Source organism: Monodon monoceros, unplaced genomic scaffold (genome assembly GCF_005190385.1).
Source record: "Monodon monoceros isolate NGI ecotype Baffin Bay Population unplaced genomic scaffold, NGI_Narwhal_1 Super_Scaffold_21, whole genome shotgun sequence".
Taxonomy (NCBI): domain Eukaryota; kingdom Metazoa; phylum Chordata; class Mammalia; order Artiodactyla; family Monodontidae; genus Monodon; species Monodon monoceros.
The window spans coordinates 84,370,901-84,388,692 of NW_021703778.1; the positions used below are offsets into that span (position 1 = coordinate 84,370,901).

General features: G+C 33.4%; 1 protein-coding gene across 6 annotated transcripts in view; it reads left to right on the top strand.

Moving 5' to 3' along the window:
* MYEF2 (myelin expression factor 2) overlaps positions 1-17,792 on the top strand; it is an 84,446-nt gene that overhangs the window by 46,973 nt on the left and 19,681 nt on the right. For all 6 annotated transcript variants that reach the window (XM_029238603.1, XM_029238605.1, XM_029238602.1 and 3 more), the window contains 9 exons: positions 3,682-3,890; positions 5,125-5,177; positions 6,397-6,404; positions 6,508-6,601; positions 10,611-10,802; positions 11,501-11,654; positions 12,193-12,242; positions 12,362-12,425; positions 17,396-17,497. In XM_029238603.1, the coding sequence (XP_029094436.1) occupies positions 3,682-3,890; positions 5,125-5,177; positions 6,397-6,404; positions 6,508-6,601; positions 10,611-10,802; positions 11,501-11,654; positions 12,193-12,242; positions 12,362-12,425; positions 17,396-17,497 (926 nt within the window). The remainder of the gene's footprint in view (positions 1-3,681; positions 3,891-5,124; positions 5,178-6,396; positions 6,405-6,507; positions 6,602-10,610; positions 10,803-11,500; positions 11,655-12,192; positions 12,243-12,361; positions 12,426-17,395; positions 17,498-17,792) is intronic.

Sequence of the window (17,792 nt, forward strand, 5' to 3'; positions counted from 1 at the left end):
GGTTTAGCTAGACAGAAGAGGACAGAGGTGGGAAAAGAATCCCTTTCACTTCTGATTGAGGAAGAGGAAAACATAAGGTGAAGCAATGTTACCAGTAAATACAAATGCAGATTCTTTTCATATCGCTTATAATTCATCTCTCTCCCTCTTTTCCCAGTTGAGTAAAGAAGCCAATTTACTATCAGAGGTTTCTTGTACTGCTTATTCCTTAAGAACATATAATGGTCTATCATGGGTCACTCACACTGAATAACTAGGGACATTTACCTGCATCAGTCTAACAGCCTTTTTTTGTTTTGACCCTGGGCACCAACTGGAGTAGTTTACAACCCAACACATAAACCTTGAGTTGATTCACCATATATTTTTAATGATAAGAATTCGTAGAGGTGATTAAAAATTACCAAATATTGCCTTAAAATATATGTTGCTTAGAAGTGGACAGAATGCTGTTTGTCATCAAGACTGAAATGATTTTTACAGAGGTTAATTCATAGTAATTAAGGATGGAGGCAGCTATGTCAGAGACAGCTATGTCTTACTCCTGTTTGTATTTCCCAAGTCCTTATATTTAAAAAGGTGCAATAAACATTTAAGAAATGCAGAAGTGAACTTATATGATCATGAAACTCATGTACAGAGGATTTATTTGGCATGTTCACATCTTTTGACAAGAAATTAAAGATGTTTCCCTAGGTCTCGTCTTTTTCTTTATGCCAAAATGGTATACTAGCTCTCCTTAAGTGAATGGAAAGAAAAATAGCAGTATTGTTATAACTCTTTATTATTCATGTGTGACTAAGTAACACCTTGGAGCATATGGAGATTCAGAGTTACATTACAGTGGTTGTATAAAATATTAAGTATTGGTGCAAGGTGTAGTGTTTGAAGTAGAGTAGTATTTTTTATTATATTAGGAGTAAAGAATGGAACCGGGCTTGATTTTGGATCTCATAGCATTACGCTTTTTAAGTCACATATTGAAACTGTGTGTCCTCATTTGATGTTGGATACTGATTTTTCAGAAATTGATGTTAATTCGGTAGACATAATTTAGTCTTAAGAGTAGATAATGTTTTTGTGACTTAGAATCATCACAGTCTTTATTTCAAGTACATTACAGGGGAGATTGCTTAGATGAATAGTTCTGGAATTATTACATGGAATTCTGGATATAGTGCCAATATTTTGATATTACGTAGTATCATTTTCCTACGAGTTTTCACATATATCTTTACTGTCTTTCCCATAGTGTATTTATGACTTAGAAATGAGTTCAGAAATTGAGTAATTACAGTTCACTTTCTTAATAATCAGACTACACCTCTAGCAACTAAACTGATCTACCTTCCATAGTAATCTTAATTTATGCATTGTAGATGAGCAGTTTAACAGTATCTTTAAGATGCCACTAATTGGGGAAAGCTTGAAGAAGTCTCTCCCTCTGGTCATCCCTTGAGTAATAAAGAACATATCCTATATAATAACTTTACCGCTTAATGGAATTGTTAGATTGTTGTAAGCTTACAACATCCATGTAAGAATAAAAGAACATAGCGAGTGATTCAGAACTTTGTTCAGTTTTCACAGTTGGTTTCATCTAGGAATAAAATAGGCAGGGGAAGGTGTACTTGGATAGGGACTATATAGATGTCTGCTCACCTGAACAGAGACTTAGTTTATTTTAAAAAACCTTCATTGAATTCAGCCTGTTATGTAAATAGGTTCTTTGGGGGATTAAAAAGAAGGGTTTGTTCTTGTATTCACTGTACTCAGAAACCAGAGAAAAGTGCTCTGTGGCTTTTTGACTGCTTGCTGCCATTTATAGGAGTGCCACTCTGTTCAGACAGGTAGGTACTTGCTAGAGTTGGACAGTTGAGAAGACCGCTTCCAGGCATGCTGTTTCTGATGAGGGAAGATGTTTGATAGTGAAGGTGTCCCTGTCAAGGTCTAAAGAGGTAGCAAAGCATGTTTGGCCCTAATGTGCCTTCCTTGATTTTAGCAGTTTTTCTGGCAGACAGTAGCATCATCTGTGGGTTCTTAATTGACTATTCATTCAAAAATTAATATTTATCAAACACATGTTACCATGCTAGATGCTGCTGACACCAATGCAGATAGTTTTTGTTCTCATAGAGTTTTACATACTATATTTATGGCTGCGTTGTTACCTGCTCAGAAAAACAGTGTCTGAAAACTTCACTATATTGTGGAACAAATGACTACAGTAAGAGGTGTGTGTGGAGCACTGCAATGTATAGATTCCCACAGTCGCTTGGCTTAGAAGATAATATAGAGCCTGGATTATGAAACCTGATTGGTTGTCAGAATAATCCAGAAAGCTTTAAAAGATTTAGATTCCTGGATGTCATTCCCAGAGATTTTTCTTAGTATATGTTTGTGAAAAATTGCTTTAAAATCGAAGTTTTAATTACATAGTTTTAAATTCACTAGGGTAATTAGTGACTTAAAAGAAATATATTGTTTCTTCTGTAAAAAAAAAAAATTACTTTTGAGAAGTAAATTGCATTTTTAAAATATATCTCCAGATTTTTATCTTTAGGGTTTGCTTTAAGTGTATACTTAACACGTTACAGGTGCTTGGTGGATAGCATCATACAGTTGTAATGTGATTGCAATCTTATAAATTAAATATTTTTCCAGTTAGGACCTCATTAAAAAGTAGATTTGTAGGGCTTGCCTGGTGGCGCAGTGGTTGAGAGTCCTCCTGCCGATGCAGGGGACACGGGTTCGTGCCCCGGTCCGGGAAGATCCCACATGCCGCGGAGCGGCTGGGCCCGTGAGCCATGGCTGCTGGGCCTGCGCGTCCGGAGCCTGTGCTCCGCAACGCGAGAGGCCGCAACACTGAGAGAGACCCGTGTACCGCTAAAAAAAAAAAAAAAAAGTAGATTTATAAAATTCTGGTTCATGTTGCATTTAAGTACTGCTTCCCTTCTCCATCCCATCCCACCATTTTAGGTGATACTACTAATAAAAATGGCATGATTCTATGAAGTACGCTATCCTAGTTTATAGGTTAAAACACAAAATATTGGGCATGAAAATAGGATACCTTATCATTTTTCTATGTTGACCAATTTGGGAAGAGACAAAAATTATGAGAGTCGTATGGGAGTATATAGATAAAATTATGTTTTAATTATGTTCTTAAAGCAGTGGAAGAGGAAAGTTCTGGGAGGAAACCATTAACCTTTAAGAGAGAAACTTTTTCTGGGTCTCATTTTGTAAATTAATTTTTGTAGAGTTCTGAATGAGGCCCAGGAAGTTAATTCTCCATTAAAGGTGGAAGTTTTAATATACTCTAGGAATAAAATCACCCATTTTACCCTCTTGTCAGGTTCTAACAACGTTATCAAGTAGTATGATGGGAAAAACTAGGTTTGTTTGAATGCTGCAGCTATTTAATACAGAATAAAAGGAGGGTTGTTAAATGAGAACTTTGGTAATATGCCCAAATCATTGCTTTGAAAAGACACTGAGTAATTTCAAAGCCAGTAGGCTGAGTCTCCAGCTGCTTTGCTGAGGTCTAACTTAGGGGAGAATTTTGTGAAGTGAAGTGATAAATATGAAATATTTATTTAACGTAGACTTAACATTATGGAAGCCCCGCTGAGGTTTTCTTTTTGTTGTTCTGTTTTTTGTTTTATTTTTAATTCACAGGGAGAATGATGAATCGGTCAAAGAAGAGAAATCTGAATTAAAAGAAAAATCTACAGGAAATAAGAAAGCCAACAGATTTCATCCTTATTCAAAAGATAAGAACTCAGGCACTGGAGAAAAGAAGGGTCCAAATCGTAACAGAGTTTTTATTAGCAACATCCCATATGACATGAAATGGCAAGCCATTAAAGATCTAATGAGAGAAAAAGGTAACTATTTTTGAGAAACCCATTGTTGGATAATTTTCATATAGAATGAGAGGGAGCTAAGCAAACTTTTTTTTATTCCTCTTAGCCACACAGACTCAAAATATTGATTTTTTTGACACATAAATTAATCTTTTCCTCTTCTTTCACTTGACACAATTTCATTACAAGGTAGTATGGATAAATGAAGTTTTTTTTTGGTTTTTTTTTTTTGCCATTTTAGTGGGGTAGTAGCGAACCAGCATATGCATGCCACCAAGAATTTTGTTAAAGTGATTGCTTTGTCTAGTTGAAGTTTTTATAGATTTTTAAAGGCCTATTGCATTAGGTAAGCAATATATTTAGCGTGTTAACGTATGAATAATAAGGTCTGATTATTTTTTTTTCCAAAAGCTGTTTTGTTATTATCTTGGTGGAGTCTGGAATCTGGCTGTGGAATTCATTTTGTTTGCATTGTCATGAATGCCATGATGCTGTCTCTGCAGTTCTATATTAAAATTGTGTTACTGCTGTTGCAGTTTTGTTTTCAGAATAACCTGAAAACCTTCATTTTATATACATGGTTGATTTTGGGGAAAAATATTTTTAATACTTGATCTTGTAAAAGTTAGTTCTGTTATCTCTTGAAAAATTGAGTTTCAACAGTCCTGCAAACTACTTACTTGGTTTTGAGGCTGATCTCTTCTAATAAATAAAAACAAATTTGCATTGGTGTATCTGTTGTAAGGTGACAACTATTTGATTGGTTTTATTCATTGACTTTATTTAGAAAGTGTGTGGCTTGCTGTGAAGCATGACTTGTAAATTTAGTTTACTGACGGCAAACAAGATTGAAGACATTCAGGTAGAAAGTCACCTTAAAACAGCTGTTGTGTGTAGGCGACCAAAGTTATTTGAAAAGTGCTAATGTTGATGTTTTTAATATGATAGGCTAAGGGACCATTTGTATGTATATGTGCATTTGTTCACCAACTATATCATGCTGGCCAAAATATGATCTGTAGCATGAATTAGGTTAATATGGTTGTTAGCTTTTTTAGAGAATGTGGATGATGTACATTTCTGAAAATTAGTTAAATTTACATAGCCATTGACAGGAGGTATGTTGGTCTGGTTTTGATTGTTGGTGAATAATAGGTGCTTTTCTGTAGAGTTGTGCACAGGTGTGCAGTAAAGCAAGATATTGGTGTTTAAATGTATTGTTTCTTGGTATCTTCCTTTTGTATGTCTTATGTAGTTGGTGAGGTTACATACGTGGAGCTCTTTAAGGATGCGGAAGGAAAATCAAGGGTAAGTGCTGTGGGCAATCATCTGCTTGAGGTTTAAAAGTTCCTCAGCAGTTTACTTTTTGTATAATACTTGTACCAGTTTTTGGAAACTTAAGTTTCATTTTGTTTTACTTTATTATGAAAGATTTGAGGCTTTGTACTAGCAAGTCTGACACTTATACAAACCAAACTAGCTGCCTTGAAGGGATGGGTTTTGTAAATGCTCATAAAGGGCGTTCACTTTTCTAATGCTCTAAGGTAATGCTTCTTAGCCAATAGATTTTAATATAGGATATTTTTTGTTGTGTTTTGATGTCTTTAAGGATATTTTAAAAATCACTGAATTGATAATATTTCCTAAGAGTTCTATGAGAGGCCTATAGCTTAAAGGTGTTAATTCAGAATGTACATTTGAAACTTGCACTGAAGAGCCTAATTTGGTAGCCTGCAGGACTACATAAAAGGCAGTGCTCTGACCAATTGGTATGAATAACATTGATGATTAAATTGACATAGAAGGAATTGGTTGATAGTAGATTTTGAATTTTAACAAGAAAGCAATATATTGAAGAATATAATGGAAAGCTTTTTAACAATGTTTAATTATACTAGCAAAAACCAGTTGGGTGCATGAGAAATAAAAACTTTGTCATCACATTCAAATGGCACTTTGAACAGTAATATTGACAAGGAATTATATAAAAAATGATTCTACTAATTTGTTTCTTTAGCATAGTTTTTTTTTAATATACTTACAACTGGATGCTATTAAATTGTGTGCAGCCAGTTTTGAGAACTTTAACATTAGATTAATATTTCCTATTTTGATTTTAATAAAATTGAAAAATTTACATTAAAAATTATTTGTGTACCATATATCTTTCAAAAATATTCATAACAATGTAAAGATAGGTATTTGAGAGCCTTCAGTCACTTCCTTGAGTTACTTTTGATTGAATTTGTGGGATGACATTACTTTAGTTTTAAAGAAGAATCATCTAAAAGTAAAAATGTGCTCCAAACTTGTTAGATGCTAGATTCTACAATCTTAAATAGATAGATCTGAAAATTTACAGAAAATTTGTGGTCACGTGCCTGTTACATTCTGGAGGTCTAAAAGACAAAGAATGATTGTATTATTGATTTTTAATGATTTAAATGTTAGAATCTGCCATTAACTTCGTCTACTGATCCAGAACTTTTTTTCTTTTGCATATATTGACAAATCTACCTGGATATAGGGTTGTGGGTAAGAATTTTCTTTTTTTAAGTATCTTAAGTCAAATTTAAACTTACGATTGGAAAAAAATCTTACTACATAAACATTTCCTATAAATTTTTTCCCCCTTAAGTGTGGTTGAATTCAAAGATGAAGAATTTGTCAAGAAAGCACTAGAAACTATGAACAAATATGATCTTAGCGGAAGACCCTTGAATATCAAAGAGGTAAGATTTCTTATATTTGGAATAATTTAAACATTTGAATTATAAGGACATGTCTTGTTTGGATTTTCATCTAGTGAGGTTATTTATCTGATTACAGCATTTTTTTTAAAGGGTAGATGCTTACTAAAGCATTATATAATTGATGATAGTTTTGCTTGTACATGATTTTCCTATTTGCCCTTAAGCAGTATCCTATGTATATGATTTGTTCCAAGTTATTATAAGCAGGGGTGTATGATTTTAAAAAATTACAGGACACAGAAATTTAAAGATGACAAACTTAAGGTGCTGACTTTTTTATACCAAGTTTATACTTGGTATAAACATTTTCAGTTTTTAGACTGTGTTATTAGATTCAAGAAATATTGTAGATATTCTAGTTGATAATTAAAGTTTGCTTATTAATGCAAATACCTTATGGATTTGAATAAAATTGATATTCACTTTTAATAAAATTAACCTGAAACTATGCCAGATTAAAATTTAAGAAAAGTTATAAATCGGTTAGTGAAATTTATAACTGGAACTTGGAAACCCCTAAAGTGGAGATGTTCCCGTTGTATGAAACAGTGTATAAATATGTTGACAAAAGAATGATTGGAAGATACATGAAAAACTGTTTACAGTTAGGTGTAATTTACCTTGGAAATGATTAGCTTGAATAGAAGTCATTTTCATGTCTTTCTTTAGTTCATATTGTTGATCTTACTGAATAGTTGATCACAGACCACATATGTATATATCCTTGCTAAAGTCTATAGTAAAAAATGATAGAGGATGTAACTTTGGGTCCCTGAAGAGTTTCCACCAACATGGATGCAAATCATTGTAGAGCAGTACTGTCAGTCACAATTTAATTTAGTATGGTATTGGTTTGAGTCCCAGCTCTATCACTTTCTAGGTGTGTACTTAGTTGAGTTATTCTCTAAACCTTAGTAATTATAATAGTATAAAGATAATACCTAGTTAGGGTTTTTATGAGGATTAAATGGAGATACATTTATGAGGATTAAAAAAACTCAGGCTCTGGCATCAGAGGCTCTGACCCAGGGCAAATTACTTAACTTCTCTGTTTTCTTATCACTAAAATGGGTATGATACTAGAATCTATCTGATAGTGTTATGAGGACTCAAAGAGTTAATATATGTAAAACAATAAATGTTACATATTTGTTATAATTATATAAAGCACTTAGCACAGTGCTGAAAATATTGTAACTACATAATGTTAGCTGTAATAATAATTTTTTTTAACTTAAAAAAATTAATTTATTTTGGCTGCATTGGGTTTTTGTTGCTTTGCGTGGGCTTTCTCTAGTTGCAGCTAGCGGGGGGTTCTCTTCATTGCAGTGCACGGGCTTCTTATTGCAGAGGCTTCTCTTGTTGTGGCGCACAGGCTCTAGGTGCACGGGCTTCAGTTGTTGTGGCACTTGGGCTCAGTAGTTGTGGCTCGTGGGCTCTAGTGCACAGGCTCAGTAGTTGTGGCGCACCAGCTTAGTTGCTCTGCGGCATGTGGGATCTTCCTGGACCAGGGCTCAAACCTGTGTTCCCTGCATTAGCAGATGGATTCTTAACCACTGTGCCACCAGGGAAGTCCCTGTAATAATAATTTTGATTGTTGTTATTCCTGCCCAGGGTGGGAGTGTTACTGGTCCTTGGTCTCTTGTTCCTGGATATGAGGTGATAATAGCTTAAAATTAAAGGCCATGCTGCCAACAAATACAGGTATCCCATATCCCTTTATTGGAGTCAGCTTCTGAATTTCTCTAATTCTATTTGAGTCTAGGGGCTTATTCTTTCCTTTCTTTTTTTTTTTCTTTTTAAATATTTTGACTGAGATGTAGAAAATTGGTAGAGAAAGTTTAGACTGTTGTAATCTGTGCCAGCCATTTATTTGGTAATTTTTATGCGTAAGCCAGGACCAGTTTTCCAGAAATGTGCTGATACCCTAATAATTTCCCATAACGGTGACATTTGTAGAATAGCCACCATTTGGGAAATTATTATTTTGAGAATTATGACTTGCTTTTTTATGATGTTTCCTATTCCTCTTCAAATGACCAGTGTTACATGGAATTTCCTGGCAGTCCAGTGGTTAGGACTCTGTGGTGTCACTGCCGAGGGCTGGGGTTCAGTTCCTGGTCGGGGAACTAAGATCCCACGAGGCTCACAGTGTGGCCAAAAAAAAAAAAAAAAATACAAGTATTATAGATTCTGTGTCTTTTTTTAACTGGAAAAAAAGTTTATTGGCTGCTAAAGGCCAAGCCCATATCGTTTGTGTTCTTTTAAGTTGTAACACACTGTAGATCCTCAGTAATATTTCAGAGACCCTAAAATAGAGTTATGTGATCCAAGTTGATTTAGGATACTCCCAGTTTTTACTTCCCAAAGAGAAAAATGGTTGAGTTTGGCCTGGCTAAATGATGGTGTTCTTTATTCAGTTAACTTTTTCGGATTAATATCTCTAAAGGTCCCTTTCTTGGAATTACCTGATTTTCACGTGGGTGGCTGGGGTCAGTGCTGAGAAATACTAGTTCGAGTCTAGGGAAAACTATATTTCCGATGTTCATTAACAGATATTAGAATTGCATTTTTAAATTTAATTAAGTGAGGTTTAGTAGCAGTTGTAAACTTATTAGAGGCCCTCTCATAGCAGTAGCAGGCAGTGACTGGGGCAGGCTGACATCTAAGGAGAAAAGAGGAATGAAAATCATGCTACATAGTAGGTGGTTTTACATAATTTGTATTTTATATATGTTTTATATGTGTGTTTATATTTTTGTGTGTATATATGTTTATATATATATCATACCTAAAAAATCAAAATATAACAATGTTTTATTAATGTTAAGATGTGAAGGACAAACAATCTGACTATCTTAATGGTTCATGAAGCATCTCCCCTGCTATGTCCTCCTCCTTCCCCCATAGGTAACCACTATTCTAAGTTTTGTATTTGTGCAAGATTTTGAAACCTTAGACCTGAAGCGTTTATTTATTAACTTAAAAGAGTTTTATAGCATTCTTCAAAACATTAATTTCTTTGCTTTTGTATTTCTTTTTATTTCTTCATGGTGATGGAATACATTGGATGCCAGAATACCTTTATTCTTACATTCACTTCACCTTCTATTTTCCAGCCTTCCTAGAAAATTTATTAAAGTCATCCAACTTTCTTTTTATTAGTATTCCCAGATGGAGGCCAGCAGAGTAGAGTTGATGGTTACATATATCATAATCATTTGGTATTGCAGATGATAGTCTATCTGTGTGTTTATTTGGTTTTTGTTTGTTTTTTGTACTCTACTTACTGAGATGAGTGAGAAGTATGTTCAGGCTTGCCTTTTTTGCTTTGTTTAAAGGCAGCATATTTCTCTTAAAAGTCAACGAACTTAAGAAAACAAAAACCAAACAATGTTTAGTACCATTCTTCATGCCTTTCTTTATGTCCCTTCTCCCTCCATCTCAGATCATAATCATTGTTGAGGATGGAAAGAGGTTGGAAAGTGGATAATTGTATTTTGTTCGGGAATGAAATTTCCACATTATAACAGTTCCCCTCTACCCCAGTATTCCTGGGTTTTATAACAGGCTGTTCTTCTGTTGAAAGCTTTGAGTTAGTATGAATTTGTCATTACATTGGGCATATAGTGGTGGGAATAAGAGTCACAGTAAGTATTTTGTTCCTCTTTGAGTTATGTGGATTTATGTGTGTGTGCCATATACTTGTATACCTGTATGAGGGCAAAATTAAACTAATTTCAAGTTCTTAAGTGACTTTAGTGATTGGAAAGAGGTATTTAATTGACATCCCTGGAGACTGAAATCTCTTGTCTATCCACAGGTTTTTATGGGACTGAATTCTCTGGATGAGAAAAAAGCTCACTCTTCAAGAGGGCCACTAATTTGAGCCAGTTGGGATAGCTGCTGTAGAATTTGAAGTTGTTATTTTAGTGATATAGACTTACTGATGTATCTGGTGGCATTTAACATTCACTGTGTGTTATAGGATCCTGATGGAGAAAATGCTCGTAGGGCACTGCAACGAACAGGAGGATCATTTCCAGGAGGACATGTACCCGACATGGGATCGGGATTGATGAATTTACCACCTTCCATTCTCAATAATCCAAACATTCCTCCTGAGGTTATCAGTAATTTGCAGGCTGGTAGACTTGGTTCCACAATTTTTGTTGCTAATGTAAGTTTAAGCTTTACTCTAAAAATTTGCCATTCAGATATTTAGTTCTAATCATGAGATTATTTAATTAGATGAATGGGTCATAGGTTTATAGAACATTTTGCTTGTTTTTAACTAAGCAAAACAGTAATTATTGTAAACTCAAACCCAATTTAAGTCCATAAATATAAGGTCAGAGTGTAAATACAAGTATTTAGGATTTTTTAAAACGGAACTGTGGAATTTATAAACACTTAAGCAGTTCTTGAAATTATGTACTTACATTATATGTGATTTTTGTTCATATTGGTAAATGGATTTCTTTCTTTAGCTTTGATACTTGACATTTGTGAATGTGCATGTTGTAGTTGGTTTGTCATTTGTTCTAAGCTTTTGGAAGTCAGTGATATCAACCATACTTTCCAAAATCTGAATTTCTGTGAGTAAAAATAGATATGAAAGTTTCAAATGTACAAAACAGGATTGAGCAGCTCTGAGAGACTGTTTTGGGAATTAAAAAAAATAAGGGTAAGGAACAATGTAGATGTAGCTTAACCGATCTTTAATAATTTAAGATGTTTCTACGTGAATACTATTGATATACTGTTTAACAAGAATTATAGTTCTTTATATTTTTGAGAGTTTAGAAAAGACTTGTGTTATTTATAAGTGGGGAGAGGAGTTAATAGGCGTGTAACTTTATATAATTTTATATTAAGCTTGACTTCAAAGTTGGTTGGAAGAAGCTAAAGGAAGTGTTCAGCATAGCTGGAACTGTAAAGCGGGCAGATATTAAAGAAGACAAAGATGGCAAGAGCAGAGGAATGGGCACAGTCACTTTTGAACAAGCAATTGAAGCAGTTCAAGCAATTTGTATCCTGATTTACACTTTAGCATTATTTAATAAGGTTGAAGAAGTTTGATACCGTTTTGTGGGGATTATGGAATTTAAGGTTGCCTGGCTTAGAAATATGTATTAGAATTTGGTCTCCAGCACATAAAACCTTTACTATGTCCAAGTACTAAAGTCACTCTTAAAACTTGAATTAGCCATATTGTATAGGCCTGGTATGAACTTTTGTCTACTTTCTCTTCCTACCACAACTAATTGTATACATGCTGTTGACAGTAATGTAATTCATTGTACGTTAATACAGTTGCTTTAAATGAAGCCTTGTTAATTTTCTTTTTGCAGTAGTTGAATTAAAGATATTTATAAAATAAAACTATAAAGCAAAGAACTGAAGATTTTTGAGTATGCGGAAGAGACTAATACAAATAAGTAAAATACTAAGGATGTTTTTTAAAATATTAGAGATAGTCTGATGCTAAATATGATTATTAAAAATGTGTTTGTGTTCAAGTATAATTTCATAGTTGCCTAACTGGCTTTCCTTGACTGAACCAACAGCTATGTTCAATGGGCAGTTTTTGTTTGATAGACCTATGCATGTGAAAATGGTGAGTTCCTGTATATCACTTCAACTCTCCAACCTCTTCAAATGTTTTATCTACTCTCTTCTATGTTAAAGATCTTTTTAATTATATATTAACCATATAATAAACTTTTTTGCAATTAGGATGACAAGTCTGTCCCTCATGAAGACTACCGTTCACATGATAGTAAAACACCACAATTACCACGTAAGTAAAAGCTATTATTAGAAGTAATACAGACTATTCTTTTTCAATTTCATGATATTCTAAGCAAAACTTTATTTTTGTGCCTACTTCCCAAGTTGCCCACAGTTTGGTGTTTGGAGTTATGGAGCTAGTTTGGCATAATTGATTACATGTGACAGACACTTTTCTTTCTTTTTGTAGTTTTTCCTGATTATAAAAGCAATATATACTAAAAAATTTGTTGAGGTCATATGTGAGGGGGGAAAAAAATCGTTGTGATTTTACCACCCATAAGTGACCTCCATTATAACATTTTTGTGCATTTCCTTCCAGTCTTTCCTTCTAGGTGTATTTTTTTACACAGTTGATAACTACCATATAAATAATTTTCTATTTTTTTGTTTAACAAAACCATTATTCTATGTTAAAACTTCTTTCCAAAATTTATTGGCTATTGATAATCTATCATATGGATGCTCCATAACTATTTCACTGTTATGTATATTGTAGGTATTTTAACATTTTCCCTTTAATCACCAATAGAGTTTTTTCTTTTTCTTTCTTTTTGTATACAAATCTTTGGTATGTTTTTGGTTATTTCCTTAAGATAGATATCTTGATGTAGATTTACAGGTTTTCAGGTATGCTTATTGATCAGTATTATCAAATTGTTTTCCAAAGGATTATAAAACAGCAATATGATGTACTTAACATCTGTGTCTCAATACCCCATGTTCAAAATGAGGATGCTTGATAGTACCTACTTCATGGGGTTGGCATGAGTATTACATGAATTAATATATAGTATATGTAAAGCACTTAGAACAGTTCTGGCATAATGTAAGCACTCAGTAAATACTACCTCGTGTTCTTACTTTTTGTTGTATTTTCTCTGGTTATTATTAAAGTTTTTTTTCCATAAGATATTTAAAATATACAGACAAATATAAAATCACTCGTGTAGCTGTGTAGACCATATTTGTTATAGGTGATTTTTCTTTAAAATAAAATTTTACAGATAAAGATTCTTCTCCCCTACCACCTCCCACTAGATACCTTACCTAGAGGAAACAACTTATGAATACAGTGTTTATCATTTAGGTTTTAATAATTTGATCACACATTTATACATCCATAAACATTATATGAAATTGTTTTGCTGGATTTAAAATTTGGTGTGAGTGAAATTATATTGTGCCTATTATTCTGCAACTTGCTGGTTTTGGTTTAACATTGTTTCTGAGATTCATTTATGTTTGATAGATTGTAGCTCTAGTTCCTTTATTTTAACTGCTAATACCACATTTTACATATATATTTTTTAGGTTATTCTAATTTTCTGTTATTAGAGACAATACTAAGTTGAGGAGTGTTTTGTTCTTTTTCTCTTAGAATAATACGTTCTCAATGTTTGCTAGAAATTATTTGTAAAACTGTCTGGCCTTGTTTTATTGTTTGTGGGAAGATTTTCAACTATTTATTGTTCATATTTCCTATTGCTTCTTGACTCAATTGTGGTAATTTCTACTTTTCTGAGAATTTTACCATTTTTCCTCATCTTCAGATTTATTGGCATAAAATAGTCTCTCTAAATTTTTGCCACATCCATAGTTCTTTTTTAAATTCCAGTGGTTTGCAATTTCTCTTTTTTTTTTAAATTTATTTTATTCATTTATTTTTTTTTTTGCTGCGTTGGGTCTTCACTGCTGCGCATGGGCTTTCTCTAGTTGCGGTGAGCGGGGGGGCTACTCTTCGTTGCAGTGCGTGGGCTTCTCATTGCCGTGTCTTCTCTTGTTGCAGAGCACAGGCTATAGGCGCGCAGACTTCAGTAGTTGTGGTGCGTGGGCTCAGTAGTTGTGGCTCACGGGCTCTAGAGCACAGGCCCAGTAGTTGTGGTGCATGGACTTCGTTGCTCCGCAGCACGTGGGATCTTCCCGGACCAGGGCTCGAGGCCGTGTCCCCTACATTGGCAGGCGGATTCTTAACCACTGTGCCACCAGGGAAGCCCCCTTAGTCAGTTTTTCTTAGAGATTTGTCAATTTTATTAGTGCTTTCAAAGAAGTGAATTCCATCTTTTATATTTTAATTTATTCTCTTAGTTTTATTTCCTTCTCTATTTCTTTGGGTTTAGTCTCTTATTTTTGTCCTAACTCCTTAAGTTGAATGTGTACTTCACTAATTTGCAGCCTCTTTTTTAATACAAGTAGTTATGACTATAAATTTGGCCACTATAAACAAGTTTTGCTATAGAGTGTCTTTATTGTGATTTAATTTTTATTAAATTGCCATTATGATTTCTTCCTAAGTCATATATTTTTGAATTTCCAAATGTATACTTTTTTTCTTACTAACTTCTGACTTAACAGTGTGGTCATAGAAGATGGTCTCTGTGATTCCTTGGAATCAATTAATTAATTTGGACTTTGCATTGTGGCCTAATATATGATACATTTTAATAAATACTTCAGGTGTGCAGTATACTGTTCTGTATGTGTCTATTAAACCAAGTTTGTTAATCATTTAAATTATATCTCTGCTAGTAATTTTGTCTGCTTGTGCTATCAATTACTGAGATAAGTTTATGGTAAGATCCCCTGCTATAATGGTGAATTTGCATATTTTTTCTTGTTTTTACTTGAACTATTTTGAAACTAATTCAGTAGGTGCATGAAGGTTTAGAACTGATATATTTTCTTAGTGAATCAAGATTTTATCATTATAGAGTGATTTCATACTTAGCAACTACCTTTAAGTCATTTGTCTAATAGTAATGGAGATACAACAGCTTTGTTTTGTTTATTCACATTTGTAGATTTATGTGGATTAATTCCCATTATCTTATTATGTGTTTTATTTTTCTGTGTTTTACAAATGTTTATATTTATTTTTCTCCTATCTTTCTCTTTTGGTGGTTATCCTGGATATTTTAATATGCCTATATAAAGTCTGAAGTTAATATAGTTATTCTCAATAGTAGAATGACCTTTGAATGCTCTAATTCTAATCACTTTCCTACCGAATTATATGCTATTATTGCTCAGTGTTTTAGTTATATATTGCTTTGCTTCCAGTCCCACAAATTAGGCATTATTATTACTTATCATCTGCTTTCACAGACCCTGGCACTATTTTTTCCCCCTGAAGCATATATTTTAAAAGCTCTTTCAATGAGTATCTGTTGTTAGTAAATTCTCTTAATTTTGGTTTGTCTATAAATGTCTTCAAAGATAGTTTCACTCGTTATATAGTTTAAGGTACTTATTTTCTCTCAACACTTTAAAAATATTCCAGTCTACTGGCTTCTATATTTGCTATCGAGTCAGCTATCAGTTGAACTGTCCTTTCTTTATAGATAAGCTGTGCTCTTCATGTAGCTGATTTTAAGATCTTTATCTTTGGCATGCAGTTTTACTACAGTGTGGATGTGGATTACTGTTTATTGGGCTTTCACAATTAAGAATTCAGTTTTTTAAAATAAATTCTCAGCTTACATGCCTTTGAATATTACCTGTTCTCCCTTTGTAGGGCAGCCCTTTCCTGCCCTTCCTTATCACTCAGGGTGTCATGTTTTAATATCCTGGTTTTATAAAGTAGGGGCTTTCGATTTATTTTCCACTGTTAGTACTTTTCAATTTATTTAGATTTAAAAATTACATTCATACTTTTATATCTGTTCTTTTTAAGATTTATGGTTTTATGTACTCTTTTCTATTGAGATATAATATGAACTCATAGACTTTAACAGAATCAGTTTGTTGTTTTAGTTAAGTTAATCATTATTAACCTCCCTATTTTTTGCCTTTCTCCCCAACCCCCCCCCCCACTTCTTTTTCTCAAATTATTATAACTTGGCAAGAGGGGACCTCTCATTTCCTATGCCTCTGCTATTACTTTCTGGTGAGAATGGGATTTCCCAGATCCATGAAGATTTTTCTTGTTCAAAGACATGAGATTGGCCTACTTTCAAAGAGGCCTGGTTCCTTTTAGTGAAGAATGATATCAGAGAAGAAAATAAGAGTTTTAGGTGTAGACATGAGCATTGTTGATAGTAAAGTGTGCTATTGCTTTGAACCATTTTTAGGGACTGAGCTAAAAAGATATTTCTTTTACCAGGTCACATTGATCTTTCTCCAATTTAACACGACATGCTTCTGTACTCTTTTTAAAAATATATATATAGTATATGGTTTTCTCAGCCCTTACCACTTACTAATTGCTACATTGACTAGCAAGAACTTTTAAGTCAAACTCAGATTTAGTAGAATAAAACAGTTCCCACTGTCTTTAAGTCATCAGATTGCCTTCTTACAGTCTCTTTTCAGTGAACTTAGTTTAAGAGAGAAAGTAAAAAGAATACTGGATTTAGAGACAGAAAACTTGAATTCTAGTCTTAGCTTAATCACGTAGTTAAATGGCATTGTACAAGTAACTTAACGGTCTCAGAAATTACCTCAACTGTGGATAATAGATGTGAAAACACTGTATACCATAGCATATAAATAAATTAAAATACCATATAAATAAGTATATTTGTTTATATAAATATTTATGTCAGTGATAAAACTAGGTAATGTTTGCTTTATTCAATGTTTTCATGTTTGTTGACTTTTTAGTTTGATTTGAACCATCTGAAAAGTAATTCCTAGGTTTTAAGAGGGTCTACAGATTCAAGCAAGATTCTTATTTTCAGATATGTATGTCATTTATAAGGTGGTTCAAAATCCTCTTGGTATTTCATTACTCTTTTTCAGTATGCCTTTAACTGGGATATAAGATGGATCTGCTTCATAAAACACTTCTCATTAGTAAATGATATTATAGTGAGGCTTCAATGTGCTGCATTCCAATGAAAACAAGAACTGTGGTGCTCTTATTTACAAATTTGCAAAATTTTAGAAATACTACTACAGGCATATAGCTTTAAAAATTTCTTCAGTGCCAGTTAGTTGATCATATATGAGTTGGTAATAATATTCTTATTTGTGTTTTAGGTGGTCTTGGAGGCATTGGAATGGGACTTGGTCCAGGTGGACAACCTATTAGTGCCAGCCAGTTGAACATAGGTGGTGTAATGGGAAATTTAGGTCCAAGTGGTGAGTATTCTAACTTTATTGTTTCTTTTTAAATGATACATTTGCTACATTGTAAAGCTTATATTTACTAGTTTGTAATAATACTTAAAGGACTGTAGTTTATAGTTGAATATTTAAGATGTTACTTTAGTCTGAAAAAGGAATGAAACCTTTGAGAGCAGAGAACGTGAAAGAGGTTGAACAGAAGGTCAGGAGGGTTCCTCTGAGGGCAGCCACATTACAGCTAGCCTTTTAGCACTTTTAGCTAGCCTTTAGCCTTTTAGATTTTGAATTGTCTTTAAGGTAGAAGGAGAAT